Source organism: Alligator mississippiensis, chromosome 4 (assembly GCF_030867095.1).
Source record: "Alligator mississippiensis isolate rAllMis1 chromosome 4, rAllMis1, whole genome shotgun sequence".
Lineage (NCBI taxonomy): Eukaryota > Metazoa > Chordata > Crocodylia > Alligatoridae > Alligator > Alligator mississippiensis.
The window spans coordinates 149230523-149255317 of record NC_081827.1 but is presented as its reverse complement, the minus strand read 5'-3'; the positions used below and the strand labels follow the sequence as shown (position 1 = coordinate 149255317).

The 24795-nt window shown below is 47.5% G+C and overlaps 1 protein-coding gene across 1 annotated transcript in view; it reads right to left on the bottom strand.

The window, feature by feature from the left end:
* LOC102567866 (ephrin type-B receptor 5) overlaps nucleotides 1–24795 on the bottom strand; it is a 113029-nt gene that overhangs the window by 32054 nt on the left and 56180 nt on the right. The window contains exons 5-6 of the mRNA XM_006271790.4: nucleotides 8799–8954; nucleotides 6221–6559 (exon numbers count right to left, since the gene is read on the bottom strand). Of these exons, the coding sequence (XP_006271852.1) occupies nucleotides 6221–6559; nucleotides 8799–8954 (495 nt within the window). The remainder of the gene's footprint in view (nucleotides 1–6220; nucleotides 6560–8798; nucleotides 8955–24795) is intronic.

The following is a 24795-nucleotide window of genomic DNA, read 5'->3' as shown; positions in this document are numbered from 1 at the left end:
TTTAGTAAATTTGAGTCCGTTACACCTGAGTAAACACACTGAAGACAATAGAGCTGACAAGTGTCACCGAGGGCAAAATTTGGCCTGTTAGAATCATTATTTTTGATGTTCACGTGCGAGATGAGAACAGCCCAGTCTCAAAGGCCAGGCATAACGTGCAGAGCTAGCATCCTCACGGCCTCTGTGAGGCTCTCTGGCTCTTCCTCTGCTCCCCTGGAACCCAAATCAGCCCACTGGTCTGTTTACCCCAGGAATCCTGCTTCTAACAATAGGCCGTACATAAAGGCTTCAGAGGAAGAAGCAAGGAACCATGCTATGGACAACTGTGGAATAAGCTACACACAGGGGAAGCATTTCATGACCTGCCAGAAGGACAGTTTGACATATTAATTGAAGTTGGACAGCAGCTATTTACTCTACACGTGTCCTACTAAATGTAGTGATAATGGGTCAACCCTGCTCATTCTGTAGGATCTGGGCTCCATAAGGGGCGGTGGCAGTGAGCTCTGTGGGTTCTCTGCTGGCTCCGCAATGGCTTTTCCTTCTCCTTCCCCCACCACAAAGCCCTGGTGCTTCACACACCTAAGGACTTTCTCAGCAACTTCTGCTCTCTAGGAAGCCTTTTGTATACTTTCATGTCTCCTCCTCTCCCTATCTTGACATTTCAGAAATCTGCTGAAATCAGCTCTGTTTTTTCTGCCTCTACTCCTGACCATTCTCCTCCCTCAGCTATCCGTCTCAGTACACCAGCCATGTTAGGCCACAGAGAGCACTGGGATGCAGCTTGCATGGAAGATGCTACCAGAAGTCAAGTCAGATTATACAGCCAGCACATAATGAAGAAGAGCTTTGTTGTGCCGGGCCCTGGCTCCCCCACCTTAAATAGACAGCCATCTAAGGGTGGGGCTTTATCCTCAGCTGCCATGGAAACAACTGATGTCACAACCACTGGATCCCAGGTCTCACTGTGGAGCAGGGGAGAGTGAGCTGCAAGTTGTAGGGAACCTTTTAAAAAGGCAGTGGTCTTGGGGAAAAAAGAAGGGAATGGGAGACTTGGGCAAAAGGAGGCGAATGTGGAATAGTTTTAGGGACAGTGTGTTTCCAGGAGGGGGGTTACGTGGACCAGCTATAAGGGAAGGTGGGAGAACCCTTGATTGATGGAGAGGCTTAGAGGGGTCCAGGAGCAGCCAGGGCTGCAGGGTCTTTGTTTGGCCGTGTCTCTTTCAATGGAGAGGGAAAAAGTGCTACACCCACCCATTCAGAAAGCTCCTCTCTTCCCATTTCCTCATGGCCTCCCTATCAGTTCCTGCCCCTCTCTGAGTCTCAAGAATCCAGCTCTGTGTGCAATGATAATAATAATAAAAAAAACTAAGCTAAAGCGAAAAGCTGCCGAGGGGCTCGAAGGGAGGGGGGCGGGGGCCAGACAGGCCACATGACGGAGCAATAGAGGCCTCGTTAGCGTGAGCTGTCACTATGAATCGAGGGCGGCTCATCTCAAGTTCACTCCTAATGATCTCAGGGAAGAGCAGGGAATGGGAAAAAAAACCCACACACACACAAAGAGCCTGGCCACAATAACTATTCACCACACACCACAGCTGCAGAGAAGGGGCTGTCAGGACTGCCACCTCCTCCCCCACCCTCCCTCTTTGAGCCCCCTTGGAAGCAGAAAAGACTTGCTCCTCATTGCTCAGAGGAGGGAAACCGACTGCCAAGGACAGGCAAGTGAGGCATGAGGCAAAGAGGAGGGAAGACTGGCAATCCTGGAGCAGGGCCAGGAGGAAGAGGGACCAGGTAGGGTCGGGACATGGCAAAGGGCAGGAAGAGGAGGTTAAAGGCTCACTTGCCTATCCCCAGAACAGGTCAGAGAAACTATCCTAAGCCCACACTTACCCCAGGAGCCTCCTTTCCCTGTGTTCTTCTGACAGCCTAGCCACATTGGTGGCCATCGGCCTGCGACACCCATACAGCTGCTCATGGCTCCATGCTTGGCTGGGCTGAGTGTCTCATGAAAGCTCTGCTCCTCAATGCTTCTCCAGCAGTGAAGCTGTATGACAGCTTGTACCTCCTGCCCGTGTCACCAATCTGGAATGGCATAGCAGGGAAGTGGGGCCCTTTGGGCCCAGATTTTCCTTCCTTTCCAAAACCTGGAATCCCTCCATGAAGTCCAGGTACAAAGGGCAAACCTGCCACTGGTTCTCAGTCCAGCCACATCCTTCCTACTCTCACAAAGCATCCACCAATACTCTGTAGAACCCAGATACCAGAGCCAGAAGAAACCTTTTGGCCAACTCAGTCCTGATCCTTCACCAGAGCGGAACTGCTCTCTATTATTTGTTCTCTCTCTGTCTTTGTTTAGACCTCATTTTATGTAGTTCCAGTGCTGGGGCTTTCTCCCATTCCCTGGAGAGTCCAACTGAGTTCCACATTAGGGCACAGATCATGATATGTAGTTTAAATTAATCCTGGTGACCCCACCTCAAACACTGAGCCATATCTCTCCATGCATGCTGTGTACAAGCCTTGCAGAGCTTCTGTTTGCCCACACCCTTCAGGCTGCACATAGGAATGGATTCACTTCTCTGATACTGCCTTGGTCATATAGGCCTTCCCCTCTCAGCGACGTGCAGCACTTCTGCAGCAATTTAGGATTTTCATGGTGTTCATGCTGCCTCCCCTCCATAGACAAACCTTCTATGTTGTGCCCATCACTCAAACTGTTTTCATAACCCTTCTCTTCCCAGCGCCAGGGCTGGTCTCTCATTCCCTAGCCCTGATACTGCCAGGATAACACTTTCTCACTGCAACTGTAAGATGGCACTCAGCATGCTGATACCTTGGTGCTCTGTAAAATGAAAAACACCTTTTCAATGACAGGCCAGTGACATCTCAGGATCATGCACTGGCACCACAATACTGAAGGGCTAAGGAATAAGGAAAGCTTATCATATAAAAGAACCCACAGTAGGTTTTTTGTAAAATTGTAGGATTGAGCCTTTTTTCAGTCTTCATCAAGTCTCAGCTGTGTCACTGCATCCTAGCACTTCCACATTTCTACAGAATTGGTAACTGATCTAGTTTCCTCCTTCACTGCGGTCCACATTTCATTCCAGAGGTGGACACACTGCAGTGCCAGACAAAGCCATTCATATACGGATTTCATAGACATTAGGGCTGGAAGGGACCTCACAAGATCATCGGGTTCAGCCCCTTGCCCAAAGGGCAGGAAGTCAGTTGGGGTCAAATGACCCCAGCAAGATAATCATCCAAATGCTTCTTGAACATGGCCAGAGTAAGCGCTTGCACCACTTTTGGGGGGAGTCTATTCCAGACTCTGGAAACTTGGACAGCAAAGAAGCTTTTTCTTAAGTCCAGTCTAAAAGGGTCTTCCAGCAGTTTGGGACCATTTGACCTTGTCTTCCCTTGGGGTGCCCTGGTGAACAGACATTTTCCCAAATCCTGATGCACGCCCCTTATATACTTATAGACTGCCACGAAGTCCCCCCTGAGCCTACGCTTCTCCAGGCTGAGAAGTCCCATGCCTCTCAGCCTCTCCTAAAAAGGCCGGCTCTCTTGACCTCTGATCATACGTGTGGTTCTCCTCTGGACTCTCTCAGGCTTCTCCATGGACTTTTAAAAGCGTGGAGCCCAGAACTGGATGCAGTTCTCCAGCTGCAGCCTCACCAAAGCTGAGTAAAGCAGGAGAATGACAGCGGGTCTTGCTCGAGGTGCACTTAGATGCAAGCCAGGACTTTATTTGCTTTGCTTGCTGTGGCATTGCATTGGTGGTTCATATTCATCTTGTGGTCAATCATGGCCCCCAAGTCTCTTTTGGTCATGGTGCTAGTGAGTGTAGCAGTGCTGAGCATATATGTATGGTGTGGGGTCTTTCTCCCGAGGCTGAGCACCTTGCATTTCTCTATGTTGGTTTCGATCTGCCCACCTTGCAAGCCTATCCAGGTCAGCCTGAATCCCCGCCTATCCTTTAGAGTGACTGTGCTTCCCCATAATTTGGTGTCATTTACAAACTTACCCAGTCCGCTTCTGACACCAGAATCCAGATCGTTTATGAATATATTAAAGAGTACTGGTCCAAGTACTGAACCCAGGGGGACGCCACTGATCATCATGTGCCATGTTAACTCGGTTCCATCGATGATCACTCTCTCAGTCCAGCCATGGAGCCAGTTACCCAGCCACCGGAGAGTAAGGCTGTCAAGGCCACAGCTTCCCAATTTTACCATGAGGACATCATGGGAGACCACATCAAATGCTGTTTTGAAATCCAAGTAAATGACATCAGCCTCTCCTCCCCTGTCCAGGTAACATGTCAATTGGTCATAGAAGGAAATGAGGTTGGTCAGGCAAGACCTACCTGTAACAAAGCTGTGTTGGCTGTCTCTCAGGATGATGTCTTCCATTAGTCTGTTGTTGATGTATTCTTTCATAATTTTTTCCAAGATCTTTCCAGGGATAGAGGTCAAACTGATTGGCCTGCAGTTCCCTGGGTCTTCCTTCCTTCCTTCCCTTCTTGAAGATAGGTACCATGCTGGCCCTCTTTCAATATTCAGGAACCTCTCCTGCATGCCATGAGTTCTCAAATATCCTTGCCATTGGCTGTGCTATGACATCAGCCAACTCTTTTAGCACTCCTGGGTGCATTCCGTCTAGGCCCGCTGACTTGTGGATGTCCAGCCTCTCAAGGTGTTCCCTCACAAGGACTTCACAAATTGTAGGTGTATGGTCACCCTTACCCTGGTAATCCTGTGTCCTGGTAGGCAGGGTGATCTCCTTAGGCTGGTGGAAAACCAACACGAAGTAATCATTGAGATTACCTTTTTCCTATGTGTCAGGTGTTAACTGCCCCATTTGGTGCAGCAGGGGCCCAATGTTTTCCTTATTTTTCTTTCAACTTCCCATGTATCTGGAGAAGGACATTTTATTGTTCTTGATTCCTGTAGCTAGTTTGAGCTCGGTTTCAGCCTTGGCTTTTCTGGTCCACTCCCTACAGGTGCAGGACAGTGATACATAATCCTCCTTAGAGGTATTTCCCATCTTCCAACCCTTATAAGTTTCTCTTTTAAGATTAAGGAGGTCTGAGTTCCCTATTGAGCCAAGGGGGTTGCCCAGCCCTTTTGCTACCTTTCCTACGGGCTGGAATGGACTTCCCTTGTGCTTTTAGGATCGTGTCCTTAAGGAGTGACCACTCATCATGGACTCCCCTCCCTGTCAGATGGTGATCTCTCAGGGCCTTGACAACCAACCTCCTGAGCTTGTGAAAGTCAGCTTTCCTAAAGTCGAGGATTTCTGCATTGCTGACTGATTTGCCAGCTTTGCAGTGGATAGAGAAAGTGATCAACTTGTGATCACTGTCACCAAGCTTCCCTTCGATCCTCAGGTCACTCACTAGATCATCCCCTTTCACCTGATATACTACATTATATTGTGCTAATGTCTTTCTGTCCCACCCTATAGTGACAGGCAGTAAGGCAAAGAAAGAGAGATGTCGCAAATCACTTCATAATGTTGGTTAAGGCACCATGAAACATGAACTGGAGTGCAGCTAGTGAGCAAGCGAAGAGGACAGGAGAGAGTGAGAGACAGAAGGGGAGAATTGGTAGAAGAGGGACTGAGGAAAGAGAGGATCTGAAAGAGTCAGAAGACAGGAAAGTACTTGGTGAGAGATCAAGAGGAGGAAGGGCAATGAACAGGAGAGAGGGAAGGCAGGAAAAGGAAAATCAGAGAAGAGAGTAGGTGAGTCAGATTGAATAGGTGAAAAAACAGTCTTTCAGTGCTTCTACAGCCACATGACACCCACAGAGCCCTCTGCTAGCCCTCTGCAACATCTCCTGTCTCTCTCCAGGCAGCACTTGCTTCCCCAACCTATGGAGCCATTTCGCCCAACATTGTCCCCTTCAAGCTGGTGCCTGAATCTGATTTTTCCCCTCTTCCATGAATGATCACAACCACAGCAGCAGCTTATCTTGGCCTTTCTGTCAAGGGAGCAAAGCCCATGCCAGAAAGAGTAACAAAAAATGGTGCACATGAACCACCTGAGACAGACAGGCAACAAAGGACAAGAGCAATCGCCAAAGAAGGAGAGTCACAGTGAAGCCTACTATGAGGCACAGGACAGGAAAGAAGGAATAAAGGCATAAAAGGGAGAGGAAGAGAGAGAAGAAGCAGGAGGGATGGCAGACAGACAAACAGGCCTCCTCACCTGATTGGCTGGTGCTGACATTGATGGTTGCATACTGGGGAGCCTCAGAGCTGAGCTCTGTCACGAGGTTGACAGCCTGGATCTCAAACGTGTACTGCACACGAGCCAGGAGGTTTGAGACTTGCACACGGCTCTCTGTCAGCCCCACCTGACGTGGCTCAAACTGGACACTGTCCCCACAGCGCACACAGGGCCCCGGGGAACCCGGCGGGCACACCTTGCAGATGACATTGAAGAAGACATCCTTGCGGCCACCCAGGTCCTTGGGAAGGCGCCAAGTCAGGAGCACATTGGAGCCGATGATCTCATAGCTCAGATCCCGGGGGGCAGAGGGAATGCCTGAAAGTAGAGAGAACATATGATCAAAAATCTATGAAAGTGTGAGGAGGAAGCAGAGACGAAAGAAAAGGTAAGGGAATCTGAAATCAAGAGGGCAAGATGTTGGGACAGGGCACCCCTGGGCAGGGGTTGGTGGCACCCTGTGAAGGCAGAATTCAGCAGCCCCAAGCAAACAGCAACCCAAGGCAGTTCCCTCCCCTACTGCCCTACTTAAGTTGCAGAGTCAGACCCAGTGCCCAGCAGGATCCCTGAGTCTCACTGCTCCTCCTCTGTCTGCAGACATCTGAGACCCATTGGCAAAATGTGTGTCTCATTCCCGCCAAGTGCTGATCCACACAGAAGATGACAACCAACTGGTGCTATCAGTTACTCCATTAGCTCAACTGGCAGAGGATTGTGTGGTGGATCTAAGAGCTCCTGTTCCAGGACCAGGGCAACTCCACACAACAGAATTCCTATTTTATTCTGGTGATTTTTTTGTTTGTTCTTTTAGCTTAAAAAAACTGCTCACAAAAACTATGTCAATGGAATGTGCTAGGGACAAGACCAAAAGTTAGCAAAAGCTAGATTTAAACTTTCCTGTGCGAACTTACTCGGTCCCCTGTGCGTTATGATACAGGACATAAAGAGATGATCAGATACACTCTTTATCCTCAGAACTCTTCTTCTATTCAGTGCAGAAAACAGACAATACAGAGGAATGAGCCAGGGTTTTGTAGCAGGGAAGCAGTTGTCCATGGGACCTATGTCTTGTTTGCTCATTTGTTGTAGAGGGTGGAAGGTGAAAGATGTAGAGGACTACAGAGCAAGAAGGAATGGCTCGTGGCTGTGCAAGCTGCCTGATGCCCTGGAGACCTGCATGCCATCTCTGCTTCTACCACACTGTTCCTGTGTTGTGCTGGGCATGTCACATCAGTTAAGCAATTAACAAGGGCTCACTAGCTGTTTTCTTTTTCTGAGACCCAGCTTGAGACCCTGGGGTCTGACTGTCAGATGCCCTAGCCACTCGCAGCTGCCACAATATTAGCTGGAGCTGTGCCTGCATTCACAATGTATCATACCGTATTCCTCCCTCTCATAATGCCAGGTCCCAGCCCTCTCCAATCATTTAATGCTTTTAACCTAAACCTCCTTGTGTTTCAATTCTCCACCTACAAAACGGGATGACAGTACCCTTTCTACCCAATGGGAGCTTGAAAAGATAACTTAGGGGTTGAGAAGCACTCGGATATAGCTCAGAGGGCGCATCTACACGTGACTATTTATGTGCAGCAATAAGCTCCAGAGCTTATTGCTGTTGGGTGCACATCTATTCATGCACCTAGGACTGCAGCACATTGAGCTGGGGTGGAGCAGCTCTGGCTGGCCGGGGGCCCTGAAGGTTAGGGTGCAAGCCTGGGGCTACTCCCTCACTCAACGTGCTGCAGAGGGGCTTCACTTCAGTTTGGGGCTAGCTGGCAGGCAGCCACCTCACTGAAACACCTTTGTAGCCCAGCCAGCCCATCCAGCATCTACATGTGCACTGCTGTGGAGTTTTATACTCCACAGCAGATTAGTACTTGTATTTACAAGTACTACCCTGCTGTGGAGTAAATTAGTTTACTGCAGCCTAATAGGGGTACACGTGTAGACACTGAGATGTCTACTGCACAGCTAATTAGTCTACTGCAGAATAAACATCTCATATAGCTGTGCCCAGAGTGAATACTGTACAGTCAAGAAGGCACAGAACTTTCAACAACCAGGATAAAGCAAAATATTGAAGTGTTGCTTATCCAATGAACACTGTCCATCTGGAGGCACTGAATGAGGCAGCAGTCCAGTAGCAAAATAACTCCACGGTCATATATTTAATGCTGCATCATAATACAGGCATGTCTAGGGAACTGAACTAAGGTTAGAAAGACCACATAAAATTTGGCACCTCCCAATTTTTGAGTGTTGGACTTTGCAACTTCAGCATTCTTTTACTGCAGGATTTTGTGTTCCATATACTGGGATTTACATGCAATATGTAGGATTAATTAAGTCTTTTCAGCTACACTTGATGGGTGGATACAATTTGTAGTGGATTAGAGGCAGCAGCCTCCAGGTCCTTGCAAGTGGAATAAGCAAAGAAAAATTATTCCCTTTTCCTTTTGGAAGAGATGAATCAGTGATGTTTCTGCCTCCTGCAGTCAAGTCCTTTCCTGTTGGCCCTACCTTCCTTCACCTTCAGATCCCACAGCCAGAGACTTACCAGTGCACGGGGCATCCAAGGTGTCCGATGTGGAGCGGTAGTATCGGTTCTGGCAGGCACACTCACTGGAGCCAACCACCGTAGTGTGGCTATGGGCAGGGCAGGGACGGCAGGGGGCATCTCCAACAGACCCTTTAAAGGAACCGATGGGACACGCTGAGGAGGGAAAGGAAACAGGCAGATGAGAAGAAGGAATGCCACTGACATATCTCAGAAGGAGCATCAAACCCTTTCGGTTTAATTCAGGCATGTCAAACTCATCAGATCCCATGGGCTGGATGAATGGTGCAGGGCCAATCCTTGGGCCAGAAAGGGCCCACAGACCAGACTGTAAGTCGGATGCAGTGCATGCGGCCAGCCTGGGCCATACATTGCATGCAGCACACACCCCAGAAGAGCCCCATGCTCTGCATGAAGAATGAGTCCTGGCCAGCCTAGCATGCTGCATGAAGTGCATGCCTGCCTTAGCCTCACGTGTAGTGTATGGGGCTGATCCTACACATACCACATTGCAACACATAGTTCCACTCCAAGACCCACAGGCTTCACCACAAGCCAGATAACAGGGCTCTGTGGGTTGAATCTGGCTCATGGGACAGATCTTTGACACTCCTAGATTTAAACCCAGGTGGGGACTGGGAGAACCCCTCACAGTGACAGCCTATGGCACTTTTGGCCACCTTGCCATGGGCCTGCTTTGAGCTGGGGATTGTTCCATGTCTGAGCCTCATTGATTGACTTAAGCTGCCAGTAGAGCTGAAGTGACTTTGACAGGCCTCCTTTAAGGTTGATTCATCTATGGATAGCAAAAAACTAGTTACAAGAAAATGGTGGATTAATTTGAAACAACTCTGACTTTCCTCACTTGCTGAAGGGCACTAGCAGTGCAGAGCATTATCCTCCCCGACTCAGGCTAGCAATATACCCAGCTCAAAAATGGAGTGACTTGAATCGAACCTTGCATTAGGAACCAGGCAGAAGTGTGGCCTGACTTGGCAGGCATGAAGAATCCCATAGGCGCAAACCAAGTCTAGGGGTGAAAAAGGTTGCATAGGGAAAAATACCAAGTAGAGAGAGGAGCAGTGGAAGTGTCCCTTATCAGCCTGAAAAGCATAATGCATGCCCCAAAGCTGAACATGCTTCATGGAGCTGCAGGAAAAAACAAGTCTAGGAATGTACAGGGAACTGGGCTTCCCCCTCCACTGAGAACTGTTGTTTGGGAACTGCTAAATTGTGTAAGACCTAAGGAACTCCACTGCTGTTCCTCAGAGAGAAGTGGTTCTGCAAAAACCGGGTCCTCCTGGGTTAATTCCTATGGCACATTTATGTCCCCTTTGCAAATCATTGTTTCTCCCTAACTGCCGGTTCTGGGAATTCTGCCTGGAATCTAGCTGGGTTTTGTGGACTGGTTTGTTTGTATTTATCTTCCTTTCTGTCCCACACACCCTCACTCACTCTGTCTCCTCTACTGGGACCCAGCCAGAATAGGATCCAGATCACTGCAAAGATTTCAGGCCCCAGAGTGAGCATATAATTTGTACCCGCAAAGCACAGACCAGTGGATTTCATAAATCCTTCCCTCTCTGCCCTGCTCAGGCTGTGTGGCTGAGGTAGGACACATCTTTTTGGAAGGAAATCCACATTTAAAGTTTTCAAGTGAGGGGGAATCCACCACATCCCTTTGGTAAATTGTTTCAAGAGTTCATTAGGCTCAGTTAAATTTGGTGCCTTAGTTCCTGTTTGAATTTGTTTGGTTTTGGCCTCCAGTCCCTGGCTCTTGTTATGCCTTTGTCTGCTAAAGAGTTCTCTAACTAACAGAAATCTCTCCCCTTGTAGGCACTTGTAAACAATGAACAGGCCACCTCTTATCTTTCTCTTTGCTAAACAAAGTATATTGAGCTCCTTAAGTCTCTTGCCTCTAAGGCAGGTTTTCCAGACCACAAACTCTTCTTGTAACACTTTTTTTTAACACTTTCCTATCTTTCCAAAAGCCTTTCGAACAGGGCTCATCTGATCACACAGGGATCACCTACAGACCTGCGGGAAGTCTGCTGTGCTGGAAATCCAGTGTGTCGGAGCAGACTTGATTCTGGAGCACGGAAACTGATGTGCTCCAGCAGCCTTCCGCGTCACGTGTATCAGCATCCCTGCACTGAAAAAATGGCGGTGGGGCGCTTTGAACTAAAACATGTTGGATGAGCTGTAGTTCAAAGTGTCCCACTACCTTTTTTCAGTGTGGGCACGTTGATACACATGACACATGGGCACTTTTAATTAGCTCAAGTCGCTAATTAAAGTATACGGTGCCACATCCTGAAGCACATGTAAAAACGCCCAGAGATGCTGCTTTGTGAAACATTGGGCGGTTCTACAGTTTTTCAGCCCACTGTGGGCCAAAAGTGAGAACTTTCAAATTTGATCATGGGAAAATCCCTGAGTGGAAAATAAGAGGAACCAACAGCCCTGCAGGAAGGACGCTCCCCTAGGACTTGTGACAGTGGCTAGAGATAGATATTACACAGAACCTGGTATAAGTGATGGGAAACTGGTTCAAATTTGTAACACAATAGAACAGGGGTTTTCAACCTTTTTTAATAAGTATACCCCTGGTGGCCCCCTTTTTAATAAGTGTACCCCTGGCGGAGGAGGTGGTGGTGAGTGGCTGGATGTGGAGCTGAGGGCGAGGTGGGGGGAGGGAAGGCTGGTACCCCCAATTGACAACCCCTTCAATAGAAGTTCAGTGGACATAAACCACTTTCAAAATGGCCAAAACCAAACCTGGACGGGTATAGTATCAGACTTAACTGATTTAGGTTAAATTGACTTATTAAACTTCTGTCCCAGATCCCCTCCAGATTCAAAATAATTCACAGTCCCCCAGCATCCCAGGATGCTTTGCATCTCCCCCCAAACCTCCCTCGCAGAGTGGGCAGGCTAACCTTGGCCCAAGCTGTCTGTTTCAGCCCAAAAGGGAGGTGAGCTCTAGCAGCCCCCGGCTTAGATTCAAAGATTGTAAGGCCGGAAAGGACCTCAGAAGATCATCGGGTCCAGCCCCCTGCACCAAGCAGGAAAGATAACTGGGGGTCAGGTGACCCCAGTAAGGGGACTGTCTAGTCTCCTCTTGTAGATTTCCAGGGTAGATTTGCACCACTTCTGGAGGGAGCTTATTCCACAGTCTAGACACCCTGACTGTGAAGAAGTTTTTCCTAATGTTAAGCTTAAATCGATCTTCCAGGAGTTTGTGGCCATTACTCCTGGTTTTTCCCTCAGGTGCTCTGGTGAACAGCTGCTCACCGAGCCCTTGATGTACACCCCTAGTATAGCAGTTAGTTGCTACCAGGTCCACTCTTAGTCTTCTTTTCCTCAGGCTGAAGAGTCCCAGATCCCTCAGCCTTCCCTCGTATGGCTTGCCTTTTAAGACTCTGATCATACAGGTGGCTCTTCTTTGGACTCTCTCAACCTTTTCCACGTCCTTGTTAAAGTGTGGTGCCCAGAACAGGATGCAGTACTCCAGCTGCAGTCTCACCAATGCTGAGTAGAGCGGAAGAATCACCTCTTTGGCTTTGCTGGAGATGCATCGATTGATGCACGCCAGAGTATTATTTGCCCTACTGGCTACAGCATCGCATTGCCAGCTCATATTCATACTGTGGTCTATTATTACCCCCAGGTCCCTTTCATTTGTGGTGCTAGTCAGTTTGATGCTGCCGAGCCTGTAGATGCGTTGGGGGTTCCTCGTCCCGAGGTGGAGCACTTTATATTTTTTAATGTTGAACTTCATCAGGTTCTGATCTGTCGAACTTGCTAGCCTGTCTAGGACCGCCTGTATCTTCAGCCTATCTTCAAGCGTGACCACACTCCCCCATAACTTGGTGTCATCCACAAACTTGGCCAGTGAACTCTTCACCCCACATCCAAATCATTAATAAAGATGTTGAAAAGTACTTGACCGAGCACCAACCCCTGTGGGACACCGCTGCCCACTTCTCGCCAGGGTGACACAGATCCGTTCATTATAACACTCTGGATCCTATCCTGCAGCCTGTTTCTCATCCACCTGACTGTCTCAGAGTTAAGCCCACAATCCTCCAATTTTCTCGAGAGGACATCACGGGATACAAGATCAAAGGCATTTTGGAAGTCTAGGTATACAATGCCAACCTGTTCTCTTGTGTCCAGGTGGTGAGTTACGTGGTCGTAGAAAGAGATGAGGTTGGTAAGGCAAGACATGCCCACGATGAAGCCATGCTGGCTGTCATTCAGAATCTTACCTTCTGCAAACTTATCGCAGATAAACCCCTTGATCAACTTTTCTCGGATTTTCCCTAGGACAGAAGTTAGACTGACTGGCCTATAGTTAACCAGGTCCTCCCTCCTGCCCTTCTTGTGGATGGGCACAACACTGGCAATCTTCCAGTCCTCAGGGACTTCTCCAGACTGCCACAAGTTGTGGAAGAGTTTTGCCAGGGGTTCTGCAATGACTTGGCCAGCTCCTTCAGCACTCTCGAATGAAGATCATCTGGTCCTGCTGACTTGTATACGTTTAATTTTATTAACTGGTCGTATCCCAATTCTACAGTAATAGTAGGAAGGCAATTACTCCTACCGTGCTCATCCTCTACTCTATCTGGCGTGATTTTCCCCTTGGTCCGGTGAAAGACCAAGGTGAAGTAGTCATTCAGGAGTTCAGCTCTCCCCCGGGTGCCAGTAACCAGCTCTCCTGAGTTGTTGAGCAATGGTCCCAAACTCCCATTTGTTTTCCTCCTGTTCCCTATGTACCTAAAGAAGGATTTCTTGTTGTTCTGGATTCCTGTTACTAATCTAAGTTTGGTTGCCAATTTAGCCTTTCTTATCTATTCCCCACAAATACGGGCCATGGTGGAATAGTCCTCCTCGGGGCTTGCCCTGCGCTTCCATTGTTTATAAGCCTCTTTCTTCTTTCCTAAGAGGACTGTGATTTTCCTGTTTAGCCAAGAGGGCTTCCCAGCCCTTCTGTTACCTTTTCTCCACATGGGAATAGACTTCCTTTGTTCTTCAAGGATCATGTCTTTAAGGAACAACCACTCTTCGTGCACACCTTTTGCCATTGGTCCCTGGTCCAGCAGCACTTGCCCTACTAGTGTCCTAAGCTTGTTGAAATTTGCATTTTTGAAGTCCAAGACTTCAATCCTGCTATCGGATTTGTCTGCCTTACGTCGGACAGAGAACATGATGGTTTCCAGTCGCTGTCGCCCAGACTTCCCTCTATATTTCTGTTGGTCACTGGGTCGTTTCCTTGGGCCAGGACCAAATCTAGCAGAGCATCACCTCAGATTGGCCCATGTACCTTCTGAGTCAGGAAGAGCCTGGGCCACTGTAGGCATGTGGCTGCATTTCCAGCATGGAATATGAAGGTCAGCTCACTTGCTTATTGGTTCTAGCTATGCAGTGTAGACTAACCTGCAAAGATTGAATCAATTCAGCCTCAGTTTTGTTTTTTTTTTGACTGTCTGAACTTAGCCACTGTAAGTTCAAATCCCTGCTCTGACCAATTTGGACCAATGGCTTGAATGTGGTGTTTTATTTCTCATGTGGGTACCCTACCCCTCCAGTTATCAGTAAAATCCTATGATATGCAAAGTGGCACTTCCACAGCTACGTAGGTGTAATTTTTGCCACTTAAGTATTTTGGATTTTATCTCTACTTGTGTAGCTGAGTTCACCCTGTGCTTCCCTCCTGGGCACGCTCAGTAGGCAGCAATTTGGCTGTGTAGGAGCCTGGGCAGAATAAGATTGCCTGGGTTCAGGTTAAGTCCAGTGCTGTAGCAAAGGGGCGGGGGTGGGGTGGAAGCAGGGCAACTGCCCCGGGCACCAAAGCAAAGGGGCTCCAATAGGTGCTGCCCAGCCGGGCCAGGGCACGGGATGGAGCTGTGAACAGCTCGTTTTGGGGGACAGGGGAAGGGCAGCTCCCGCCACTGCATGCACTCCCAGGCAAGCATGGGAGGGTGTGTGCCCCCTAGATCTGTACACGAGGAGAGGACAGGCTGCCACTGCAGGTTTTGCCCTGGGCACCAAATTTCGTTGCTACAGCACCGGATAAGTCCCATAATCAGTGACTGTTTAACATTAGAAGAGGAAGAGGACGAGGATGGGGGATTTTCCATTTGCTTTTAGTAATCCCTGGATAAAATGAATAAAGGGCAGGTGAACAGCTTCTGCTCCGTTGGAGGCTGGGGCCCGCACCCAATCACAAACCCAGGGCCCGCACTCTTGCTTCTAGGTCAGCATCGATCTCAAAGTCACTCTCCCTGTGCTTTGCTCTCTTCTTCCTATCTCCACATGCCTCCCCGCTCCTGGCCTCCAAGGGGACCAGTTTCAAGAGACGGGCTGAAGACTTGTGGGCACTGCTTATTTTATGGCCTGGTGTGCTGGGAAGTGGGAGAGGCAGCCTGAAATCCTCTCTGGGTGATGGACAGCTTAAAATCTGGATCTCTTGTGCCCTAAGTGCTCCAAGCACTAGGCTAATGAGTTAAAAGGTGGTAGGGCCCCCTTCCTCTCTTTTGTTTTGGTCAGTAATATGCATACTGGGTCATCTGAGCCTGTTGCAGGTGGTATCTAAACAGCCAGATAAATAGGGACCTACCTCAATTGCAGTGGAAGTTCGCAGCACAGTGGAGCCTTTAATCTTTCTCTTTTCGCTGTGCACCCCTTCTTCTCCCTGCCATTGAGTGGCCGAGAAGCAAAAACCACAGCATTAATTAATTGCCTCTTGGCCAATCAGCAGCGTGGCAGGGGTGGGGCTGGGGGGGACATGTAGAGACATATTGAGATTAAAGGTGCCGCTGTGCTGCAAACTTCCACCATGATTTAGGTAGGTCCCTAGTATGCATAAATGCCCACAACTGCTCTTAGTCAGCTACGTAAGTGCCACTTAAGCATATAAAGATGAAACAGGACACAGTCCTTGGTATGTACCATAGGCACTACAGAAATGCAACCATAACCAAGTGTTGAAGACACCAAGCTTCTTTATTTCTGTTACAGTACCACGTCCACACTGTAGAAAGCCTTTTGGCTGTACCAAGACAACCATATGCACTGGTAGGAGCACTAGAACCAGTCAGAGCACAATAAGAGACCTTGTTAAGTTCAAACATTTACTATTAGGTAGGAATACACTGGTTAGTCCGAAATCTCAACAACTACTCAGTCTATCCAGAGATACACTGACATATGAAGTCAGGGGAGGGTTGCAACATTGCATATGAAGGGAGACAGCAAAAAAAGAGCAGCTGTCTTTGCCTTTAGGCCTTTAACCAGCAGAGTGAAGAATGATGTTTGAAGTGAACAATCTGTCCATATAGTCTCGTGTTTAAAAATTCCATGAGAATAAATAACTCCATAACTACCAAACACAAGCATTTCATAGCCTCTCAGTCCCTTGTCAGCTATACCTGCACTGATGCATTGAGCATTACAAATGGGCACAGCCAATACAGAGACAGGCAATAGGCATACAGACAATATCCAGAATTCACTGCCCTTTCTGGGATGTTCCTTCATTTGTAATGAAAAACACAACATATCTATAATCCTTATGTTGAACTGGCTCCAACTGTGGATTATCCTTCTAATATTTTCTTATCTTAGCCCCAAACTATTTCTTGAATCAGAGAGCTTATCAGCTTTTTATCTCTCTGGATTTTGAGCTAATGAGACCCACCTGTTCTAGTTGCTGAGTAGAGTCAGCAAAATAGTTCTGCTCATTTCTGCTCATTCATTCAGAGTGCTGCTAGGGCCTGACACGGGGTTGGCTAATAACCTTATTTGCTCTTAGTCCCAGGAATGAATATAAAGAAAGCAGCAGGTGATGGTAATGCCAGAATTTTATGTTAAGATCACAGAAATTCAAACAGAGCATCTGCACTCTGCATTGTGACTTTAGCAGGAATCTACTTCTGGTGCCCCAAAAGAGATATTCAGCAAAACAATATACAGCTGTAGAACCTGTACGATGAAGTACATGCCAACATTATCATTGCCATATCTGTGGAGAAGGCTAACTTGCACATGGCAGGGCATTTGCAAATTGTTTTGCTGAAGAAGGTAGGCAAGGTCTCTTTATTATTAACAATCACCCAAAGTACAACTGCAAAATATATCAGCTGTGAAGTGACAGACTGACTTAAGTGGTATCTGCCAATGGGACAACCAGCTCCTGCTTCCTTCAGTGGCACAGAAAGATCAGAAAAAACACTGAACAAGAGAACTCCTGTAACATGTGCAAAGTGGTGAACAAATTAAATAATCTTTTTGGTTTTCCTGGGAAACTTTTATTCCAGTGCCTATGCCAGTGGTCACCAACCACTGGATCTCAATCCACCAGTAGATGTTGGAGCCTCTTGCGGTAGATTTCGGAGCCTCTTGGAGTCGATCAGAGGCTGGGGTGGGAGGCTGAATGCCCAGGCATGCATGCACACTCCCTAGCCCAGCAGGTCAGTCTATGGGGGAGGGAAGGAGTGGGGGGTTAGATTGATGCCCCCATGGCGAGGGACAGTGCCTCAGAGGCAAGAGCAGGGGTAAGTTGAATGGGGCCCCAGCTTGGTCGGACTTACCTGCCGGGAAGGCATACTGCCAAATAATGTTTTCTCCCTCTGCCTTGATCTGCACCCCCCTCCCCACAGACTTACCTGTTGGGTGGGGAGGGGCGGTGCACAGTAGATCTCGGGTTGCTTTTAAATGCCAAAGGTGATCTACCTAAAAAGGTTGGAGATCCCAAGTCTATGTCATTAGAGAGTGATCATCTCTACAACACTGCATGTTATAAATGCCAGACTGAAAGGGGTATAGGTTGTAGCTGTGTTGGTCTAAGGACATAGGCAGACAAGATTATTTGGGTAAATCTGATATCTTTTATCAATGAAATGAAAGGGTTACTCATTTCAGTCTGATGTGACAATTAACAAATTGTACTCCCTTTCCTCCAAACTGAACTACCTAAGAAGTGCCGGCACCAACTAAGATATGTTAAAAGCTCAGTTCAACAGAGATGACGTTAAACCAAAAGCCAAACTCATCAGTTCAAGGAGAATGTAATCTTTCTAGAAAGGAAAGGAAGCAGAGAAGCTTGACAGTGAAGAGGCTGGGCTGTTTAAGCTCTGTTAAACTAGAAGGACAATCATGTGTGAGTAACTAATTTATGATGCTGTTACTTGGACTGGTTACAACAAACTGGTCTAAGTTATAACTGTGCAACAGTTTTGTTCAGAGGTCAAAGGCGCTGGTATGGTAGTCCTGCATCGGCCAAGGTCCCTAAGCATGTTTATTCCCATGTTTTCTAGGAGAATTTGGACTACTATTCCACAGTCCCTAAACAGGGAATAAAGTCTCTGGAAGACAGGCGCACCCACGGCATCAACAATGCAGGACACTGCAGTCTAGATTTTCCTTCCACATAGGTTAAGGATAAAAAAAAAAAAAAAAAGAGGACTGACTAAATATACACTAAGGGCCCCATGTACAGAGGAGGTGGGGGGGGAAGGGGGTGAAAGACAACGGCAGCACTACATTCCAGCTCAGGAAGAAGCAAGCTGTTGGCAAGAGTGCAGTACATATTCATAAATAACCCTTCTTCTATCCCCACCTCCCTTTCCTCCCCCAAAAAGCCATCATTTACTATTATTTGTTTAGAAACTCAGTTAAAACTTACTGTGCAGCTAGGATCTCAGCATCTTGGCTTCAGACTGTATAAATTAAGCAAAGTGCCTATAGAATGTCTACTAAGGTCTTGGGAGGAATAAAAAGAAAGATTCCCTAGAACTAGCTATAACCTGGTAAATAGGACACTGAGTTGGTTTCATGCCCTGAGACTGTGAAAATACCAGGACTAGTTGCACCATCCCAAAAACAAGGGAAACACCACCACCAACAATCACTGGTATCTAATCTTGATCTTCTGTCATCCAAGGAAAATATACTCACAGCTCTAAACAACTTAAGGGAAAAACAAGCAATCAGTGCTCAAATCCACATGAAACTGGAAAAGGGAATGACTCAGCAGACACAGAAACTCCTAGAGCTCCCCACAGACTGGATTTATAAGGGGTTAGCCTAGCAAAAACACATTGCTATCTACAAGGCAGAATAACCCCTGAACAGGCTAATAAGGTCAAGGCCCAGACAGACTGCTCCTTTGAGAAGCATATTCAGGTTGAAAGTTATATATCAGTGCTTATAGGATTTAGTTAGCTATACCAATGTCACTACTATTCTATCTATAGCCAGGCCTATGAAAGCATAAAGGCAGACTCCAGCTTGGCCAATGGGACACCAAAGAGGGACTAAGGTGGCATTCAGGTGTCCAAATTCCAAAACTGATGCAAAATAATCCTGCTGCAGTAGCCACAAGGCTTACAAGAGACACAGACACTTGCACAGAAACAACTATCTCTTGCCTAAACTCCATTACACCCAGATACAAGGTCAGACTCTTTAACTCAGTCCAGGTACCAAGAGGGGCCCAATAAGTGAAGCATCCGCAGAAGCATGCTTAACTCATCAATAGCACTTCTCGACTAGGGACAGATATTCAAAAAGCCCGAGCTTAAATTGATTCAATCTTTGCAGGTTAGTTTAACCTGACTAGGCTAAATCACTTTGTAACTGCTGACATCCCAGACATGCAGGAACATGCCTGCAGTGGATCAGGCTAGAAGCCAGGGGGCGGTAGAGCAACCCTCCCTCCCTCCCTCCCTTCCCCCCCCCAGCCTGAGTTTAGGGGGTGTTGCCAGGCCCCAGCAGAATTAGGGACCCCAACCCCCCCAGCCTTGATAGCAGAGCATTTATCAGCTCTGTTAAAAGCATTTATCACCCCATCAGAAAACAAACAGCCTCTCTCATTAGTTCAAGCTCTTCTTAAACAAAGAAGGAACAGAGGGACATTACCAGCTGAGCTGTTGATTAGCTCCAAAAAGCCCTAAGCCAACACTGCTGTCTGCCACAGCATGGACCAAAGCCAGCATGTGGTCTCCTAGCTAATGCTGTGGTGTCTGGGGACTGGGGCCCCTGCTTGGCAGGGAGTGGTGAGTGGGGTGGAGAGCAGGAGGAAGCTAGGCAGACATTGCTGTGCCTGCATGTCTCTGCCGGAGCTGCAGCCAGGGAGCAGAGGAGAGGGGCCAGCCCAGCTCACTGGAACAGAGAGCAGAGCTCCGTCCAGCCCAGAGAGCATGCCAGGATCCTGGGGGAGTCTGATTTAACTTAAACCAGTAAGGAGTCTGGGACAGACATTGCATAAACTGCTTTGACCCAAATCAGTTAAGTGCATTCAACCAGGTTTATCTGAAACCAATTTCAGCCATTTTCAAACTGGTTTATGTGTAACGTCTGTCCCTAGCCCTCATGTTCCGTCTTAGATTGTTGATAACAGGTATTTAACAGAATTTGCAGATATGTTAGAATCTGATGGGGTTGTGACATGAACGCTTCTGTTACAGCCATTATACCAGTTGGGACCTTACACTAAATTCAGCACAAGGAGGAACTCACTCAAAACATGGCTTGCAGGGGAGGAAGCAGCAAGTATATGTATCCTTTACGTGTGTGACTAGTGTTAAGAACACTGCCCCAGGAAGGGAAGACCTGGGTCAAAGGCTCTCCTCAGCCTCAAGGGGTTCAAACCCTATCACCCACCTCCCAGGGGACCGCTCCAACCACCAAGTACACAGAAGTGTGATGGGTGCACCCTGTACCTGCCCTGTGGAAGCTGGGCCACCGTGGCACCAGGAACATAGTAGGACAGCAAGCAACAGGCAGCCCGGCTCTGTAGCATGGTGGTCCAGATGTTCAGCTGGGAGTGGAGAAGGTCCTACTTTCTGAATCATAATTCAAAGCCACGTAACTCTCTGCAACAATTGGACAGGGGTCCTATGCATATAACCCTGCTTATCTGCACACATTTTCTGAGGTCAGGAACTTAATTTTTAGTTACTGCAGTGGGCAAGTAAAGGTGATAAAAGGCCCAATCTGTATTTTGCCTTCTATGTTTTTAAATGAGAAGGAAAGTAACTCAGGAATAATTTCTCATTGGTTTCTATATGCCTATATTTAATTCTAATTATAGTGTTAAGTACCACAACTTTCCTGAGCAATCACAGTAATTTGTAATTGCAATGATAGTAATTTTTTAAGGAAATGTAGTGATTTTCTGAAACAACACTGGGGGTCTCACAAGCAGCATGATGCACGAGAGGTCTGGGGACGAATACCTTAGAACTTGCCAGACAATGAGGGTATAATCGAGCTTAAAAATAACCTAGATTTGGCCCAGGTTCTGGAGGAATATTTGTCTCTGCTTTTAGGAAGATGGTGTTGAACACAGTGGCAGAAACAGGATAGCTAATGGGAATGACAATACAGAAATGAAAATGACAATTCCCAAGGTGGAAGCAGAATTCAAAAGAGTTTAATGTGCTTAAATTGGGAAGCTCCAGACAATCTCCTTCTTGCAATTCTGTAAGGACTAGCACATGAAATTGCAGGTCTGATGGCAAGGCTTGTTAATAAATCTATCAAGTCAAAGGTGGTACCATGTGACTGCATTATCGTAACGGTAGTGCCTATATTTAAGCAGGAGAAAAAAGGTGATCCAGGTGACTACAGGTCTGTTAGCCTGGCCTCAATCATGTATGAGGCTTTAGAGAAGACAATTAAAGACTCCAAGCCAAATGAAAAATGGGACACAATTTACATGGGTTTAGTACATATAGACTGTGCTGGACAAACCTGATAGCTTCCTTTGGTAATGGTTTTCTTCACAAAGAGAATGCGGTAGATCTATACTACCAGGGTTTCTGTAAATTGTTTGATGTTGTGCTTAAGAAATTATTAGTCCATTTGGAGAAGATGGCAATTAGGACAAAATTGTAAAGTGAGTAAGAGACTGGCTGAAGGGGAGATGATAACAGGTTGTGTTGAAAGGGGAAGGACTGGACTGTGGTGTTCCAAGCTTGGGACTGCTTTTACTTATTTAATGGCTGTGGCATAGACAGTAAGGGTGTGCTAATGAAATCTGCTGAGGCCATCAAGCTGGGGAGTACTGTCAAATACAGAATATGAATGCAAGTGGGTGGCATCATGTCCTTGCAAAACCTCACTCACTCACCTAATGACATTTTTCATATACAAGGGACCATAAGAAACAGGGGGCTGCACAGAGATCCGTGGAAGCTGATTAAACTGGAAAAGTGAGATTCCTTAGCAGGCCTGTCACTGGCAAGTCCTATGGCCCTACAATGCTCCTCTGTGTCAGCTAACATCATTTCCTGCTTTTTTTGGAGTGGGAGGGGGTTAGATTTCACCTGCTTGGGATTCCAAAGAGCTTCTCAGCAGCCTGAAGAAACAGACCAAGGGGTGTGATTAAGGGGACAAGGGACTTGGGCAGAGGCCTTCATTTCCCTGTATCATTTTTACCCCAAAGTAACTCTGCTAAATCCAGGTACTAGACCTGAGACACAGACAGACATAGTAAATGGCCACTAGCTGCTTTACACACACAAAAAAATGCTTTGGTACTGTTGGGTTCAGCAGCCCCGCTGTTAGAAATGTGGAGATCAGGGAGATTAGCAGAACTGTATGTCACAATACTCTGCTAAACTGCTCTCAGTCAGGACACAAATCAAATGTTGTTCTTGGCAGATGGCATAGGTCTTCAAAGTGCAACTCCTTTACCGGTACTCTGAGCGGCAGTCCACCAGTTAACAAAACCACCTTTGAACTTGTCCCAAAGTTTGGGAGATAATGCCCCCTTCAAAGGCAAAAGGGCTGTCAACACTTTGCAGAGCTGTTTTTTCACTGCCTCAGTGACACTCAGTTGATGTATGCAAGGTTATCTTCACAACCATGAAGTCTAGACATGTTTTTTATTATTCTTATTCTTATTAAATGAAAGGTTAGATTCCAGAGTGCAGATGCCATGGGGAAGGGATCCTCTCACTAAACCACCTTGGGATGATCTTTGAAGATAAGACCTCTAATTTGTAAGTAATTAGTAACCACCATTTGCCATTCTATCACATTTGTATGGGGCCAAGGCAGGACCAAACCCTGCTGCAGTTCTCTCTCTCACTGCTGTGCAAGTTGTACTTGCACAGCAGTAAAGGACAGAGCTTAAAGGTGCCTGAATGAGAATTGATCTAAGGAGCAGCATGAAAAGTGAAATGCAGAGAGACCTTCTTTTTGGCTCAAGTGACAAGCTCTGTTTGGTCTCCTGGAATTCCTTGGGGTAAGACTTGTCCCTCAATCCATATGGCAGTTTTTATGGCACCTGTCTACCAGGGCACCTACCTACTTCCCAGAGATGATGGTCCTTTCCTCCACCAGTGCCCTAGTTCCATGTCATCCTCACTGCAAATGTGGGCCATGAAGCACTCTAGACACATGATTTGCCCAGGATCACACAAAAACTAGTGGCAGGAACCCCAGACCCTCAGGCTAGTGCCCTACCCACTGAACCAGATAACCTGTCATGAATAAGCAAAGGGGCTTTGGGCACTGGATAGTCCTCTGTGTGTTCTGAACTGTGGTATGAATAACATATTCCAGTGTGCATGAATCAGAGATCCTGTTAAAAATTGTTATTCGTGCCTCTTCTGTTAAGCCAAATCCCCAAGTAAGGGGAACATTTTAACATGAGGCGGGGTTGTCAAGTCCTTATTTTGTCCCTTCTTGCTTAACACTTAAGCAAGGTGAGGCCTGCACTGCTTTGCAGACTGGGCCTGCAGATGTGCCCCCCACATGCCCCTGCTGACCTCCACACCTGCAGCCTCCTCCCAGACCTAGGACAAATTAAAATGTCACATCTCTGGCAACCTTTCTCCCCACTGCCGCCCTGCCCTGCCTGCTCCTCCTCCTGAGCCAGGTGTGGTAGCTGGGAGGAGGGTGACGAAAGGGATCAGCCCCTGCCTGCAGGCAGTATTTCATCTCAGAACTCGTTGGTGAAATGGGAGGTGAAATGAGGAGGGGAGTGTTTCCCTCTGGGGGATGCACCTGGGAAGCAGATTTGGAGCAGAAACACTAAAAGACGGGCAGACGGCATGGGCAGAGACCCAGCCCCCATCTCAGCCCCAGAGACAGAAGCAGCAATTCAGGAGCCAGGGGACTAGGGCTGCAGAGACCCAAGCAAGGCGGGGAGAGGGCTCCGATGGAATTTTTTAATTGTTCAGTGGCACTAAATAATCAGCCCTTTGTCCCACATAAAGCAAGGGTCTGAGACTGGTACAGCATCCTAGCAGAGAGGGGGCTGGCTGGCTGGATACCCTGCTTCAATGCCCCTGGGAGTCTGACTCTCTCCACTTGCCAGTCAGGAGGAAAAATAGCAAAATGAAATCATACTGCAGGCAAAGCCGATTTGTGGAGATTAAACGTGATTCACAGATGTTCGAGCCTCCCCCACCTTTCTAATGAAAAGATAATTGAAGAAAAATCACCATGACCTAAAATTTCTAGCTACTTACTTTTTCATTTTCAACCTTCATCCAAGGGGCTTGACTGACTGTGCCAGATTTAATGGATTCTGTCCTCCACAATGATGCCATGAGGGCAGGGGCACCACCCACATGGCAATCCCTGACTGCCCACATGCCAAGCCTCAGCCCCTGCCAGCCTGCACTTCCAGTCCGGTGTGATGGCACTAGAGGGGGAGCCCAGTGCCTCCAGGGGACTGTTCTCGGGGTGGATCCTTGAGATATGAACATCCATACTTCTATGAAAATAACAGGAGTTGGCAATCCATTTTATTCAGGAGCCACTGACTAGCCCTCAGATCATAGGCACGGTCTACGAGGATCTCCCTAGGATTTCAGTCTCTCAGTGAACAGGATGCCAAGGGTTAAATCTGAGGCAGCTGGGGAAAAAAATTCCACTGGCAATGTGAATATTTAAAAGCCCATCTCGTTCTGCTCCAGCAGTCACAGGGAGCCCAGGGGCTGCCACTCCACACATGCAGCTCAGCTCTGCCTGGCTC